This window comes from Poecile atricapillus, chromosome 39 (genome assembly GCF_030490865.1).
Source record: "Poecile atricapillus isolate bPoeAtr1 chromosome 39, bPoeAtr1.hap1, whole genome shotgun sequence".
NCBI lineage: Eukaryota > Metazoa > Chordata > Aves > Passeriformes > Paridae > Poecile > Poecile atricapillus.
The window spans coordinates 1,403,041-1,419,260 of record NC_081287.1 but is presented as its reverse complement, the minus strand read 5'-3'; the positions used below and the strand labels follow the sequence as shown (position 1 = coordinate 1,419,260).

The following is a 16,220-nucleotide window of genomic DNA, read 5'->3' as shown; positions in this document are numbered from 1 at the left end:
TTAACCCCTCCTGGGACCCCCAAACCCCTCCTGTGTCCCCCCAAATCCCCCTGGGACCCCCAAAACCCCTCCTGTGTTCCCCCAAAACCAGCTCAGAACCCCCCCAAACCTTTAGGGGACCCCCTGAACTTGCACGGACATGGCGGTGCTGGCCCTCCTGGGACCCCCCAAACCCCTCCTGGGACCCCCAAAACCAACTCAGAACCCCCCCAAACCCCTCCTGGGACCCCCCCAAACCCTCCTGGGGACCCCCCCAAACCTTTGGGGGACCCCCCTGAACCCCGAATTTGCAGGTTTGCTGTGTGTGACCTGCATGGACATGGCGGTGCTGGCCCTCCTGGGACCCCCCAAACCCCCCTGGGACCCCCAAAACCAACTCAGAACCCCCCCAAACCCCTCAGGGACCCCCCAAACCCCTGGGGACCCCCCTGAACCCCAAATTTCCAGGTTTGCTGTGTGTGACCTGCACGGACATGGCGGTGCTGGCCGGGAACAGCTCCGAGAGCTGCTACAGCAAATACGGCTCCGTGTCCCTCAAGGGCAAATTCTGCCACGAAATGGTCAGAGCTGGGTTTGGGGAGGGGTCCCCGGGGGGTTTGGGGGGTCCCCGGGGGGTTTGGGGGGTTCTGAGTTGGTTTTGGGGGGTCCCTGAGGGGTTTGGGGGGGTCCCAGGGGGGTTTGGGGGGACACAGGAGGGGTTTGGGGGGTTCTGAGTTGGTTTTGGGGGTCCCACAGAGGTTCTGGGGGGACACAGGGGGGTTTGGGGGGTCCCCGGGGGGTTTGGGGGGTCCCAGGAGAGATTTGGGGGGTTCTGAGTTGGTTTTGGGGGGGTCCCAGGGGGGTTTGGGGGGACACAGGAGGGGTTTGGGGGGGTCCTCAAGGGGTTTGGGGGGACACAGGAGGGGTTTGGGGGGTTCTGAGTTGGTTTTGGGGGTCCCAGGGAGGTTTTGGGGGGTCCCCGAGGGGTTTGGGGGGACACAGGAGGGGTTTGGGGGGTCCCCGAGGGGTTTGGTAGGTTCTGAGTTGGTTTTGGGGGTCCCACAGAGGTTTTGGGGGGACCCAGGAGGGGTCTGGGGGGACACAGGAGGGGTTTGGGGGGTTCCAGGAGGGGCTCGGGGGGTCCCAGGGGGGTTTGGGGGGTCCCCGAGGGGTTTGGGGGGTTCTGAGTTGGTTTTGGGGGTCCCACGGAGGTTTTGGGGGGTCCCTGAGGGGTTTGGGGGGTTCCAGGAGGAGTTTGGGGGGTCCCCGGGGGTCCCCCCAATCCAGGTGGGGGTCCCACAGTCTCCTGTCCCCTCCTGTCCCCTCAATGTCCCCTCAATGTCCCCTCAATGTCCCCTCCTGACCCCTCAATGTCCCCTCAATGTCCCCTCAATGTCCCTTCAGTGTCCCCTCAATGTCCCCTCAATGTCCCCTCAGTGTCCCCTCAGTGTCCCCTCAATGTCCCCTGCTGTCCCCTCCTGTCCCCTCAATGTCCCCTCAGTGTCCCCTCAATGTCCCCTCAGTGTCCCCTCCTGTCCCCTCAGTGTCCCCTCAATGTCCCCTCAGTGTCCCCTCAATGTCCCCTCAATGTCCCCTCCTGTCCCCTCAATGTCCCCTCAGTGTCCCCTCAATGTCCCCTCCTGTCCCCTCAATGTCCCCTCAATGTCCCCTCAGTGTCCCCTCAGTGTCCCCTCAGTGTCCCCTCAATGTCCCCTCAATGTCCCCTCCTGTCCCCTCCTGTCCCCTCAATGTCCCCTCAATGTCCCCTCAATGTCCCCTCAGTGTCCCCTCAATGTCCCCTCAATGTCCCCAGGCTCTGAGGATTGTCCTCCACGCTCTGGATCTCAGAGCCAACTGTTACCAGCGCTTTGTGTCCCCTGCTGTCCCCTCCTGTCCCCTCAATGTCCCCTGCTGTCCCCTCCTGTCCCCTCCTGTCCCCTCAGTGTCCCCTCAATGTCCCCTCAATGTCCCCTCCTGTCCCCTCAATGTCCCCTCAATGTCCCCTCAATGTCCCCTCAATGTCCTCTCCTGTCCCCTCAATGTCCCCTCCTGTCCCCTCAATGTCCCCTCAATGTCCCCTCAATGTCCCCTCAGTGTCCCCTCAATGTCCCCTCAATGTCCCCAGGCTCTGAGGATTGTCCTTCACGCTCTGGATCTCAGAGCCAACTGTTACCAGCGCTTTGTGCTCCCTGCTGTCCCCTCCTGTCCCCTCAATGTCCCCTCCTGACCTCTCCTGTCCCCTCAATGTCCCCTCAATGTCCCCTCCTGTCCCCTCAATGTCCCCTCAATGTCCCCTCAATGTCCCCAGGCTCTGAGGATTGTCCTTCACGCTCTGGATCTCAGAGCCAACTGTTACCAGCGCTTTGTGCTCCCTGCTGTCCCCTCCTGTCCCCTCAATGTCCCCTGATGTCCCCTCAATGTCCCCTCAATGTCCCCTCAATGTCCCCTCAATGTCCCCTCAATGTCCCCTCCTGTCCCCTCAATGTCCCCTCAGTGTCCCCTCAATGTCCCTCAATGTCCCCTCAATGTCCCCTCAATGTCCCCTCAGTGTCCCCTCAGTGTCCCCTCAGTGTCCCCTCAATGTCCCCTCCTGTCCCCTCAATGTCCCCTCAGTGTCCCCTCAATGTCCCCTCAATGTCCCCAGGCTCTGAGGATTGTCCTGCACGCTCTGGATCTCAGAGCCAACTGTTACCAGCGCTTTGTGCTCCCTGCTGTCCCCTCCTGTCCTCTCCCTGTCCCCTCCTGTCCCCTCCTGTCCCCTCAGTGTCCCCTCAGTGTCCCCTCAATGTCCCCAGGCTCTGAGGATTGTCCTTCACGCTCTGGATCTCAGAGCCAACTGTTACCAGCGCTTTGTTCTCCCCTGCTGTCCCCTCCTGTCCCCTCAATGTCCCCTCAATGTCCCCTCAATGTCCCCTCAATGTCCCCTCAATGTCCCCTCAATGTCCCCTCAATGTCCCCTCCTGTCCCCTCAATGTCCCCTCAGTGTCCCCTCAATGTCCCCTCAATGTCCCCTCAATGTCCCCTCCTGTCCCCTCAATGTCCCCTCAGTGTCCCCTCAGTGTCCCCTCAATGTCCCCAGGCTCTGAGGATTGTCCTTCACGCTCTGGATCTCAGAGCCAACTGTTACCAGCGCTTTGTGCTCCCTGCTGTCCCCTCCTGTCCCCTCAATGTCCCCTCCTGTCCCCTCAGTGTCCCCTCCTGTCCCCTCAGTGTCCCCTCAATGTCCCGTCAATGTCCCCTCAATGTCCCCTCAATGTCCCCAGGCTCTGAGGATTGTCCTTCACGCTCTGGATCTCAGAGCCAACTGTTACCAGCGCTTTGTTCTCCCTGCTGTCCCCTCCTGTCCCCTCAATGTCCCCTCAATGTCCCCTCAGTGTCCCCTCAGTGTCCCCTCAATGTCCCCTCAATGTCCCCTCAATGTCCCCTCAGTGTCCCCACAATGTCCCCTCAATGTCCCCTCAATGTCCCCTCAGTGTCCCCTCAGTGTCCCCTCAATGTCCCCTCAATGTCCCCTCCTGTCCCCTCAATGTCCCCTCCTGTCCCCTCAGTGTCCCCTCCTGTCCCCTCCTGTCCCCTCAATGTCCCCTCCTGTCCCCTCAATGTCCCCTCAATGTCCCCTCAATGTCCCCTCCTGTCCCCTCAATGTCCCCTCAATGTCCCCTCAGTGTCCCCTCAATGTCCCCTCAATGTCCCCTCAATGTCCCCTCAATGTCCCCTCAATGTCCCCTCAATGTCCCCCTCCTGTCCCCTCAATGTCCCCTCAATGTCCCCTCCTGTCCCCTCAATGTCCCCTCAATGTCCCCTCAATGTCCCCTCCTGTCCCCTGCTGTCCCCTCAATGTCCCCTCAATGTCCCCTCCTGTCCCCTCCTGTCCCCTCAATGTCCCCTCAATGTCCCTCAATGTCCCCTCAGTGTCCCCTCAGTGTCCCCTCAGTGTCCCCTCAATGTCCCCAGGCTCTGAGGATTGTCCTTCACGCTCTGGATCTCAGAGCCAACTGTTACCAGCGCTTTGTTCTCCCTGCTGTCCCCTCCTGTCCCCTGCTGTCCCCCCTCCTGTCCCCTCCTGTCCCCTCAATGTCCCTCAGTGTCCCCTCAGTGTCCCCTCAATGTCCCCAGGCTCTGAGGATTGTCCTTCACGCTCTGGATCTCAGAGCCAACTGTTACCAGCGCTTTGTTCTCCCCCTGCTCTCGCTCAGCGCCGATTTCTACGTCCGCGTCTTCGTCAGGGTCTTCACGGGCCAGGCCAAGGTCAAAGCCTCGGCCAGGTGAGTTTTGGGGGGTTTTGGGGGGTTTTGGGGGGGTTTTGGGGGTCTCTGTGCCCCCCCTGAGCCTGTTTTTTGCCCCCTCCCCAGCAAACAGGCGCTGGTGTTTCACTGCGTGGGCTGCGGCTCGCACCACCTGCAGCGGCTGGGCAGGGCCACCAGCCACGGCAGCGGGTACCGGGGGTTTGGGGGGTCCCTGGGGGGTTTGGGGGGGTCCCCGAGGGGTTTGGGGATCCCTGGGGGGTTCTGAGTTGGTTTTGGGGGTCCCACAGAGGTTTTGGGGGACACAGAAGGGGTTTGGGGGGTCCCAGGGGGATTTGAGGGGGACACAGGGGGGTTTGTGGGGGTCTCCGAGGGGTTTGGGGGGGACACAGGGGGGTTTGGGGGGTCCCAGGGGGGTTTGGGGGGTCCTTGAGGGGGTTTGGGGAGTCCCAGGGTGGTTTGGGGGGTTCCCTGAGGGGTTTGTTGGGTTCTGAGTTGGTTTTGGGGGTCCCACAGAGGTTTTGGGGGGACACAGGAGGGTTTGGGGGGGTCCCCGAGGGGTTTGGGGGGTCCCCGGGGGGTTTGGGGGTCCCTGGGGGGTTTGGGGGGGTCCCTGAGGGGTTTGGGGGGGGTCCTCGAGGGATGTGGGGGGACACAGAGGGGTTTGGGGGGGACACAGGGGGGTTTGGGGGGGTCCCTGAGGGGTTTGGGGGGTCCCTGAGTTGGTTTGGGGGGTCCCTGAGGGGTTTGGGGGGACACAGGAGGGGTTTGGGGGGACACAGGAGGGGTTTGGGGGGTTCTGAGTTGGTTTTGAGGGTCCCACAGAGGTTTTGGGGGACACAGGAAGGGTTTGGGGGGTCCCAGGGGGGTTTGGGGGGACACAGGAGGGGTTTGGGGGGGTCCCTGAGGGGTTTGGGGGGGTCCCCAAGGAGTTTGGGGGGACACAAGGGGGTTTGGGGGTCCCCGAGTGGTTTGGGGGTCCCAAGGGTGTTTGGGGGGACACAGGAGGGTTTGGGGGGGTCCCAGAGGGGTTTGGGGGGACACAAGAGGGGTTTGGGGGGTCCCTGAGGGGTTTGGGGGGTCCCTGGGGGGTTTGGGGGGTCCCTGAGGGGTTTTGGGGGGGTCCCAGAGGGGTTTGGGGGGACACAGGAGGGGTTTGGGGGGGTCCCTGGGGGGTTCTGAGTTGGTTTTGGGGGTCCCACAGAGGTTTTGGGGGACACAGGGGGGTTTGGGGGTCCCCGAGGGGTTTGGGGAGGGCAGGGCCACCAGCCACGGCAGCGGGTACCGGGGGTTTGGGGGGTCCCTGGGGGGTTTGGGGGGGGTCCCTGGGGGGTTTGGGGGGGACACAGGAAGGGTTTGGGGGGTCCCAGGGGGGTTTGGGGGGTCCTCGAGGGGTTTGGGGGACACAGGAGGGGTTTGGGGGGGTCCTCGAGGGGTTTGGGGGGACACAGGAGGGGTTTGGGGGGGTCCCCAAGGGGTTTGGGGGGGTCCCAGGGGGGTTTGGGGGGGGTCCCTGAGGGGTTTGGGGGGACACAAGAGGGGTTTGGGGGGTCCCTGAGGGGTTTGGGGGGTCCCAGGGGGGTTTGGGGGGTCCCTGAGGGGTTTGGGGAGGGCAGGACCACGAGCCACGGCAGCGGGTACAGAGGGTTTGGGGGTCCTCGAGGGGTTTGGGGGGGTCCCCAAGGGGTTTGGGGGGGGTCCCTGAGGGGTTTGGGGGGGTCCCAGGGGGGGTTTGGGGTGTCCCTGGGGGTTTTGGGGGGACACAGGAGGGGTTTGGGGGGTTCTGAGTTGGTTTTGAGGGTCCCACAGAGGTTTTGGGGGACACAGGAGGGGTTTGGGGGGACACAGGAGGAGTTTTGGGGGTCCCAGGGGGGTTTGGGGGGTCCCAGGGGGGTTTGGGGGGACACAGGGGGGGTTTGGGGGAACACAGGAGGGGTTTGGGGGGGTCCCCGAGGGGTTTGGGGGGGTCCCTGGGGGGTTTTGGGGGGTCCCAGGGGTGTTTGGGGGGTCCTTGAGAGGTTTGGGGGGACACAGGAGGGGTTTGGGGAGGGCAGGGCCACGAGCTACGGCAGCGGGTATGGGACTGGGGTTTGGGGGTCCCCAAGGGGTTTGGGGGGGACACAGGAGGGGTTTCGGGGGTCCCAGGGGGGTTTGGGGCATCTCTGAGGGGTTTGGGGGGATCCTCGAGGGGTTTGGGGGGACACAGGAGGAGTTTGGGGGGGTCCCAGGAGGGTTTGGGGGGTCCCAGGAGGGTTTGGGGGGTCCCTGGGGGGTTTGGGGGACACAGGAGGGGTTTTGGGGGGTCCCTGAGTTGGTTTGGGGTGTCCCAGGAGGGGTTTGGGGGGACACAGGAGGGGTTTGGGGGGTCCCAGGGGGTTTGGGGGGACACAGGAGGGGTTTGGGGGGTTCTGAGTTGGTTTTGAGGGTCCCACAGAGGTTTTGGGGGACACAGGAGGGGTTTGGGGGGGTCCCTGAGGGGTTTGGGGGGTCCCAGGGGGGGTTTGGGGGGGTCCCTGGGGGGTTTGGGGGGTTCCTGAGTTGGTTTGGGGGGACACAGGGGGGTTTGGGGCGTCCCAGGAGGGGTTTGGGGGGTCCCCGAGGGGTTTGGGGAGGGCAGGGCCACCAGCCACGGCAGCGGGTACGGGGGGTTTGGGGGGACACAGGAGGGTTTGGGGGGTCCCTGGGGGGTTTGGGGGGACACAGGGGGGTTTGGGGGTCCCCGAGGGGTTTTGGGGGTCCCCAAGGCCCCCCCAGGCCCATTTTGGGGGTCTCTGATCGCGTTTCCCCCGCTCAGGTTCAAGTTCAGCGCAGCCACGGGGCCGCCCGTGGGTCCCTCCTGCGAGTTCTGCCAGCAGCGACACCAGGTGCAGCCCCAAACCCCCCCAAACCCCCCTGGGACCCCCCAAAACCTCTGTGGGACCCCCAAACCCCCCTGGGACCCCCCAAACCCTCCTGGGACCCCCCAAACCCCTCCTGCGAGTTCTGCCAGCACCGGCACCAGGTGCAGCCCCAAACCCCCCCAAACCCCCCCAAACCCATCCTGGGACCCCCCAAAACCTCTGTGGGACCCCCCAAAACCCCCTGGGACCCCCAAAACCCCCCCTGGGACCCCCCAAACCCCCCTGGGACCCCCCAAACCCCTCCTGGGACCCCCAAACCCCTCCTGTGTACCCCCAAACCCCCCTGGGACCCCCCAAACCCCTCCTGTGTCCCCCCCAAACCCCTCCTGGGACCCCCAAACCCCTCCTGGGACCCCCAAACCCCTCCTGGGACCCCCCAAACCCCCCTGGGACCCCCCCAAACCCCCCTGGGACCCCCCAAAACCTCTGTGGGACCCCCAAAACCAACACAGAACGCCCCAAACCCCCCTGGGACCCCCCCAAACCCTCCTGGGACCCCCCGAAACCCCTCCTGGGACCCCCAAAGCCCCCTGGGACCCCCAAATCCCTCCTGTGTCCCCCCAGACCCCTCCTGTGTCCCCCCAAACCCCCCTGGGACCCCCCAAACCCCCCTGGGACCCCCAAAACCAACTCAGAACCCCCCAAATCCCTCCTGTGTCCCCCCAAACTCTTCCTGTGTCCCCCCAAGCCCCTCGAGGACCCCCCAAACCCTCCTGGGACCCCCCAAACCCCCCTGGGACCCCCCCCAAACCCCTCCTGTGTCCCCCCAAACCCTCCTGTGTTCCCCCAAACCCCTCCTGTGTCCCCCAAAACCCCTCCTGTGTTCCCCCAAACCCCTCAGGGACCCCCAAACCCATCCTGGGACCCCCCAAACCCCTCCTGTGTCCCCCCCAAATCCCTCCTGTGTCCCCCCAAACCCCTCCTGTGTCCCCCAAAACCCCTCGGGGACCCCCCCAAACCCCCCTGGGAACCCCCCAAACCCCTCAGGGACCCCCCAAACTCTGCCTGGAATTCCCCAAACCCCTCCTGTGTCCCCCCAAACCCTCCTGGGACCCCCAAAACCAACTCAGAACCCCCCAAATCCCTCCTGTGTCCCCCCAAACCCCTCCTGGGACCCCCAAACCCCTCGGGGACCCCCAAACCCCTTGGGGACCCCCCAAATCCCTCCTGTGTCCCCCCAAACCCCTCCTGTGTCCCCCCAAACCCCTCGGGGACCCCCCCAAACCCCCCTGGGACCCCCCAAACCCCTCCTGTGTCCCCCCAAACCCCTCCTATGTCCCCCCAAACCCCCCTGGGACCCCGCAAACCCCCCTGGGACCCCCCAAACCCTCCTGGGACCCCCCAAACCCCTGAGGGACCCCCCAAACCCCTCCTGTGTCCCCCCAAACCCTCCTGGGACCCCCCAAACCCCCCCAAACCCCCGGGACCCCCCAAACCCCTCAGGGACCCCCCCCAAATCCCTCCTGTGTCCCCCCAAACCCCCCTGGGACCCCCCCAAGCCCTCCTGGGACCCCCCCCAAACCCCTCCTGTGTCTCCCCAAACCCCTTGAGGACCCCCCAAACCCCTCCTGTGTCCCCCCAAATCCCTCCTGTGTTCCCCCAAACCCTTCGGGGACCCCCCAAACCCCTCCTGGGACCCCCCCAAACCCCTCGAGGACCCCCCAAACCCACCCAAACCCCCCTCCCAAACCTCCCCAAACCCCTGGGACCCCCCAAACCCGTCCTATGTCCCCCCCAAACCCCTCCTGTGTCCCCCCCAAACCCCTCCTGTGTCCCCCCCAAACCCCTCCTGTGTTCCCCCAAACCCCCCTGGGACCCCCCAAACCCCCCCAAACCCCCGGGACCCCCCAAAACCAACCCTGAACCCCCTTTTTTCCCCTGCCAAGGTGGGGGGCCCGGTGTGGGCAGAGCCCCTGCACGACCCCCCCTTCGTGGGGAGGCTCCTGGAGGCGCTGGAGAGGAGCCCCGGGCGCTTCCGGACAGAGCCGCGGATGAGAGGGGTCCTGAGCGTCATTGGGGAGGTGAGAAACTGGGGGAAACTGGGATAAACTGGGAGAAACAAACTGGGATAAACTGGGATAAACTGGGGGAAACTGGGAGAAACTGAAAGGGGTCCTGAGCGTCATCAGTGAGGTGAGAAACTGGGGAAACTGGGATAAACTGGGATAAACTGGGATAAACTGAGAGGGGTCCTGAGCGTCATCGGTGAGGTGAGAAACTGGGATAAACTGGGGGAAACTGGGAGAAACTGGGGACACTCTGAGAGGGGTGCTGAGCGTGATCAGTGAGGTGAGAAACTGGGATAAACTGGGATAAACTGGGATAAACTGAGAGGGGTCCTGAGCGTCATCGGAGAGGTGAGAAACTGGGATAAACTGGGATAAACTGGGATAAACTGGGAGAAACAAACTGGGATAAACTGGGAGAAACTGAGAGGGGTCCTGAGCGTCATCGGTGAGGTGAGAAACTGGGATAAACTGGGATAAACTGGGATAAACTGGGAGAAACTGAGAGGGGTCCTGAGCGTCATCGGTGAGGTGAGAAACTGGGATAAACTGGGATAAACTGGGACAAACTGGGATAAACTGGGAGAAACAAACTGGGATAAACTGGGAGAAACTGAGAGGGGTCCTGAGCGTCATCGGTGAGGTGAGAAACTGGGATAAACTGGGATAAACTGGGATAAACTGGGGGAAACTGGGATAAACTGGGAGAAACAAACTGGGATAAACTGGGAGAAACTGAGAGGGGTGCTGAGCGTCATCGGTGAGGTGAGAAACTGGGATAAACTGGGATAAACTGGGGGAAACTGGGATAAACTGAGAGGGGTGCTGAGCGTCATCAGTGAGGTGAGAAACTGGGATAAACTGGGGGAAACTGGGATAAACTGGGACAGACTGGGACACCCTGAATGTGGGGACACCCTGAAAGGGGTGCTGAGCGTCATCGCTGAGGTGAGAAACTGGGATAAACTGGGACAAACTGGGATAAACTGAGAGGGGTCCTGAGTGTCATCAGTAACTGGGATAAACTGGGATAAACTGGGATAAACTGGGGGAAACTGGGATAAACTGGGGGAAACTGGGATAAACTGGGATAAACTGGGAGAAACTGAGAGGGGTCCTGAGCGTCATCGGTGAGGTGAGAAACTGGGATAAACTGGGGGAAACTGGGACAAACTGGGACACCCCAAAACTGGGACAAACTGGGACAAACTGGGAAAAACTGGGACAAACTGGGGACACCTGAATTTGGGGACAAACTGGGGACACCCCAAAACTGGGGACACCCCAAGTCTGGGTACCCCCCGATCAGGTCAGGCTGTGACGGTGCCGCTGTTGTTGTTCTGTTGTTGTTGATGTTGTTGTTGTTGTTTTTCTGTTGTTGTTGTTGTTGTTGATGGTGCCATTGTTGTTCTATTGTTGTTTTGTTGTTGTTTTGTTGTTCTATTGTTGTTTTGTTGTTCTCTTGTTGTTGTTGTTGTTGTTTTGTTGTTGTTCTCTTGTTGTTGTTGACGGTGCCGTTGTTGTTGTTGTTGTTCTATTGTTGTTTTGTTGTTGTTGTTGTTGTTCTATTGTTGTTTTGTTGTTGTTGTTGTTGTTCTATTGTTGTTTTGTTGTTGTTGTTGTTGTTGTTCTCTTGTCATTGTTGTTGTTGTTGTTGTTGTTTGTGGTGCAGGAGCTGAGCGATGTCCCCCTGTATTACACCCTGGACGGGCTGAGCAGCACCATCCACAGCAACACCCCCTCCCTGCTGCAGCTCAGGTGGGACCCCAAACACCCCTGGGGACCCCAAAACACCCCCAAACCCCCCCTGGGACCCCCAAACACCTCCTGGGACCCCAAAAACCCTCCCCAAACCCCTCCTGGGACCCCAAAACACCCCCGGGACCCCAAAACACCCCCCTGGGACCCCAAAACACCCCCGGGGACCCCAAAACACCCCCTGGGACCCCAAAACCCCCTGGGACCCCAAAACCCCCCCTGGGACCCCAAAACCCACCCTGGGACCCCCAAACACCCCCCCTGGGACCCCAAAACCCCCCCAAAACCCCCCTGGGACCCCCAAACACCCCATGGGAACCCCAAAACCCTCCCCAAAACACCCCCCTGGGATCCCCAAACCCCTCCTGGGACCCCCCAAACACCCCCTGGGACCCCCAAACACCCCCTGGGACCCCAAAACACCCCCTGGGACCCCAAACACCCCCCTGGGACCCCCCAAAACCCCCCCTGGGACCCCAAACACCCACGGGGACCCCAAAACACCCCCTGGGACCCCCAAAACCCCCCCTGGGACCCCAAACACCCACGGGGACCCCCAAAACCCCCCCTGGGACCCCAAACACCCCACGGGGACCCCCAAACCCTCCCCAAACACCCCCTGGGACCCCAAAACCCCCCCCAAACACCTCCTGGGACCCCCAAACCCCTCCAGGCACCCCCAGACCCCTCCTGGGACCCCCAGACCATCTCAGAGAGCTCCAAGCTCCCTCAGAGACCCCCCAAACCCCTCCAGGGACTCCCAGACCCCCTCAGGGACCCCCAAACCCCCTCAGGGACCCCCTGAGCCCCTCAAGGACCCCCGGGACACCTTTCAGGGATCCCCAAACTCCCTCAAGGGAGCCCCTCAGGTACCCCCAGACCCCTCCAGGTACCTCCAGACCCCTCCAGGGCCCCCCCAAACCCCTCCATGGACCCCCAGACCCCCCCAGAGCCCCCCCAAACCCCTCCATGGACCCCCAGACCCCCCCAGAGCCCCCCCAAACCCCTCCATGGACCCCCAGACCCCCTCAGACCCCTCCAGGGCCCCCCCAAACCCCTCCATGGACCCCCCAGACCCCCTCCATGGACCCCCAGACCCCCCCAGAGCCCCCCCAAACCCCTCCATGGACCCCCAGACCCCCTCAGACCCCTCCAGGGCCCCCCCCAAACCCCTCCATGGACCCCCAGACCCCCTCAGACCCCCCCAGAGCCCCCCCCAAACCCCTCCATGGACCCCCAGACCCCTCCAGGGCCCCCCCAAACCCCTCCATGGACCCCCAGACCCCCTCAGACCCCCCCAGAGCCCCCCCAAACCCCCTCCATGGACCCCCAGAGCCCCTCAGGGACCCCCCGGAGCCCCCCAGAGCCCCCCCCGACCCCCTCCAGGGACCCCCCAGAGACCCCCGGAGCCCCTCAGGGCCCCCCAGAGCCCCCCCAAACCCCTCCAGGGCCCCCCAGACCCCCCCAGAGCCCCCCAGAGCCCCCCCAACCCCCTCCATGGACCCCCAGACCCCTCCAGAGCTCCCCCAAACCCCCTCCATGACCCCCAGACCCCCTCAGACCCCCCCAGAGACCCCCTAGACCCCCCCAGACCCCCCCAGACCCCCTCAGACCCCCCCAGAGCCCCCCCAAACCCCTCCATGGACCCCCAGACCCCCCCAGACCCCCCCCCAGAGCCCCTCAGGTACCTCCAGACCCCCCCAGGGCCCCCCCAAACCCCTCCATGGACCCCCAGACCCCCCCAGAGCCCCCCAGACCCCTCCATGGACCCCCAGAGCCCCCCCAGAGCCCCCTCAGACCCCCCCAGACCCCCCCCAGACCCCCCCAGACCCCCTCAGACCCCTCCAGGGCCCCCCCAAACCCCTCCATGGACCCCCAGACCCCCCCAGACCCCCTCAGACCCCCCCAGACCCCCCAGAGCCCGCTGTCCCCCAGGTCAGCGCTGCTGCACGCCGGGTTCCGCGTCTCGCTGTCCCACGCCTGCCGCAACGCCGTCAAGACGGACGCGCCGCCCGCCGCGCTCTGGGACATCATGCGCTGCTGGGTGAGGAGGGGGCTCTGGGACCCCCTGGAGACCCCCCGGGGACCCCCCCTGGGACCCCTCCCCACGCTCCAGGCTCCTTTTTTCCCATCCCTTTTTCCCCTCCCAGGCCAAGCTCCACCCGGTGAAGCTCGAGCGGCTCCCGGATTCCAGCCCGGCCGCCCGGATCCTCTCGGTGGAGCCCACGTAGGGATCCCCCCCCCCGGGATGGGGATGGGATTGAGGAGACCCCAGACCCCTCCCCAAACCCCCCGACCCCCTCCCCAAACCCCCCCGACCCCTCCTCTTTATCCCCCGCCAGGCTCCAGGCTTCCTTCGCCCTCCACGAGGACGCCAACCCCAGCTCCCGCAAGCGCGGCTTGAAGAGGTTCCCCGAGAACCCCGAAGCTTTTTGGGGTCCCAAAGCCAGGGCCAAGGCAGGGTGAGACCTTGGGGGGGCTGAATTTGGGGGGGGGTCTCCTTCCCTGGGCGGGGGGTCCCGGCTCATTCCCGGGTTTTCCAGGGGGGGCGTCGCCCCCTCCCTGCAGGAGAAGCGGGAGCGGCTCCAGAACAAGCGGGGGCAGCGCCAGGACGGGGCCGGGCTCAAACAATTCCCCTGCAAACGCTTCAAGGAGGTGGGCGGGGGTCCCAAAGATGGGGAGGGGGTCCCCAAATCCACAGGGGGTCCCCGAAATCCACAGGGGGTCCCCCGAAATCTACAGGGGGTCCCAAATATGGGGGGGGTCCCCGAAATCCACAGGGGGTCCCTGAAATCCGCAGGGGGTCCGAAATCTGGGGAGGGGGTCCCCGAAATCCGCAGGGGGTCCCCGAAATCCACAGGGGGTCCCAAAGCTGGGGAGGGTCCCCGAAATCCGCAGGGGGTCCCAAAGCTGGGGGAGGGTCCCCAAAGCTGGGGAGGGGTCCCCGAAATCCACAGGGGGGTCCCAAAGCTGGGGGGGGGTCCCCAAAATCCACAGGGGGTCCCAAATCTGGGGGAGGGTCCCCGAAATCTGCAGGGGGTCCCAAACCTGGGGGGGGGTCCCCCAAAATCTGCAGGGGGTCCCAGAAATCACAGGGGGTCCCAAATCTGGGGGAGGGTCCCCGAAATCTGCAGGGGGTCCCAAAGCTGGGGGGGGGTCCCCAAAATCCTCAGTGGGTCCCAAAGCTGGGGGGGGGGGGTCCCAAAGCTGGGGGAGGGTACCCGAAATCCACAGGGGGTCCCAAATATGGGGGGAGGGTCCCCGAAATCCACAGGGGGTCCCAAATATGGGGGAGGGTCCCCGAAATCCACAGGGGGTCCCAAATATGGGGGGAGGGTCCCCGAAATCCACAGGGGGTCCCAAATATGGGGGGGGGGTCCCCGAAATCCACAGGGGGTCCCCGAAATCCACAGGGGGGTCCCAAATATGGGGGGGGGGGTCCCCGAAATCCACAGGGGGTCCCCGAAATCCGCAGGGGGTCCCAAAGCTGGGGGGGGTCCCCGAAATCCACAGGGGGTCCCAAAGCTGGGGGGGGGGTCCCCGAAATCCACAGGGGGTCCCCGAAATCCACAGGGGGTCCAAAGCTGGGGGAGGGTCCCCAAAGCTGGGGGAGGGTCCCCAAAATCCGCAGGGGGTCCCAAATCTGGGGGAGGATCCCCAAAGCTGGGGGAGGGTCCCCGAAATCCACAGGGGGTCCCCGAAATCCGCAGGGGGTCCCTGAAATCCGCAGGGGGTCCCAAATCTGGGGGGGGGTCCCAAATCTGGGGGAGGGTCCCCGAAATCCACAGGGGGTCCCAAAGCTGGGGGAGGGTCCCCGAAATCCACAGGGGGTCCCTAAAACGCCCGGGGGGAGCGTGGGGATAAAGGGGGGGGGTCGGGAATAAAAACGGGGTTGGGAGTGAGGAGGGGGTTTGGGAATTTGGGGAGGGTCTTTGGGAATTTGGGGAGGGGGTTTGGGATTAAGGGGAGGGTCTTTGGGAATGAGGGGGTGGCTGGGAATAAGGGGAGGGGGTTTGGGAATTTGGGGAGGGGGTTTGGGAATGAGGGGGGTTGGGAGGGTTTTTGGGGAGGGGGTTTGGGAGGGAGTCTGGGAATTTGGGGAGGGGGTTTGGGAATTTGGGGAGGGAGTTTGGGAATTTGGGGAGGGGGCTTGGGAATTTGGGGTGGGTCTTTGGAGGGTCTTTGGGATTCTGGGGAGGGGGTTTGGGAGGGTCGTTGGAAATTTGGGGAGGGGGTTTGGGAATTTGGGGAGGGGGTTTGGGAGAGGGTTTGGGAATTTGGGGAGGGAGTTTAGGAGGGGGTTTGGGAATTTGGGGAGGGGGTTTGGGAATTTGGGGTGGGTCTTTGGGAGGGTCTTTGGGATTCTGGGGAGGGGGTTTGGGAGGGTCGTTGGAAATTTGGGGAGGGGTCTTTGGGAATTTGGGGAGGGGGCTTGGGAGGGTCTCTGGGTATTTGGGGAGGGGGTTTGGGAATGAGGGGGTTTGGGAATTTTGGGAGGGGGTTGGGGATTTGGGGAGGGGGTTTTGGGAATTTGGGGAGGGGGTTTGGGAGGGGGTTTGTGAATTTGGGGAGGGGGTTTGGGAGGGTCTCTGGGTATTTGGGGAGGGGGTTTGTGAATTTGGGGAGGGGGTTTTGGCGCAGAGGGGGGGTCCTGGGGCAGCTCCCAGCCCCCCCTTTGTCCCCCCCCCCCCAGGGCTGCTGTCCCCAGGGCGAGCGCTGCCGTTACTCCCACGAGACCCCCCCGGCTGCCCCAATTAAAGCTCGGCCAATCAGAAACCTCGGGGGGGCTTTAATGAACTTTCACCGGGGGTGGGGGGTGGGCTCGGGAAGCCCCCAGACCCCCCGGGGAAGCCCCCAGACCCTCCTGGGACCCCCGTAACGCACGGAGGCCAGGAAGGTGCGGATCTCCATCGGCTCCAGCCGCACGCGCCGCGGGTCCAGCCGGGGCGCCCGCCGCGGTTTGGGGGTCCCTGGGGGGGGGCGGGGATGTGAGGAGGGGGTCCTGCGACCCCCGGGACCCCTCCCCAAATCCCCCCCAGCCCCCCCGAACCTGTGGCTGTGTTCCAGAGCAGGCGGGACACGCTGTGCAGGGGGATGTCGCCCCCCAGGGCCATCTCCCCGCCAGAGAGGTGATGGTGAAGGCTGAGAAAAGGGTCTGGGGGCGGTGGGGCCGTCAGAGACCCCCCAGAGCCGCCCCCAAATTCCCCAGAGCGGGGGGAGCCAGCAGAGACCCCCCAGAGCCGCCCCCAAATTCTCCGGGCTGGGGGGAGCCGGCAGAGACCCCCCAGAGCTGCCCCAAATTCCCCAGAGCGGGGGGAGCCAGTGGAGACCCC

General features: G+C 64.1%; 2 protein-coding genes across 2 annotated transcripts in view; both read left to right on the top strand.

The window, feature by feature from the left end:
- The window catches only part of LOC131591232 (lysosomal alpha-mannosidase-like), a 22,781-nt gene extending 22,473 nt beyond the window's left edge, over nucleotides 1-308 (top strand). The window contains 1 exon segment of the mRNA XM_058861714.1: nucleotides 294-308. Coding sequence (XP_058717697.1) covers nucleotides 294-308 — 15 coding nt within the window.
- A 126-nt stretch (nucleotides 309-434) lies between these two features.
- On the top strand, nucleotides 435-15,839 carry TRMT1 (tRNA methyltransferase 1). The gene is made up of 11 exons (XM_058861828.1): nucleotides 435-560; nucleotides 4,096-4,244; nucleotides 4,332-4,415; nucleotides 7,018-7,087; nucleotides 9,010-9,144; nucleotides 10,802-10,887; nucleotides 12,823-12,931; nucleotides 13,038-13,114; nucleotides 13,230-13,349; nucleotides 13,431-13,542; nucleotides 15,581-15,839. Exons 1-11 carry the CDS (start codon nucleotides 474-476, stop codon nucleotides 15,764-15,766), a joined length of 1,215 nt encoding a protein of 404 aa, XP_058717811.1. The 5' UTR covers nucleotides 435-473; the 3' UTR covers nucleotides 15,767-15,839.
- The last annotated feature ends 381 nt before the right edge of the window (nucleotides 15,840-16,220 follow it).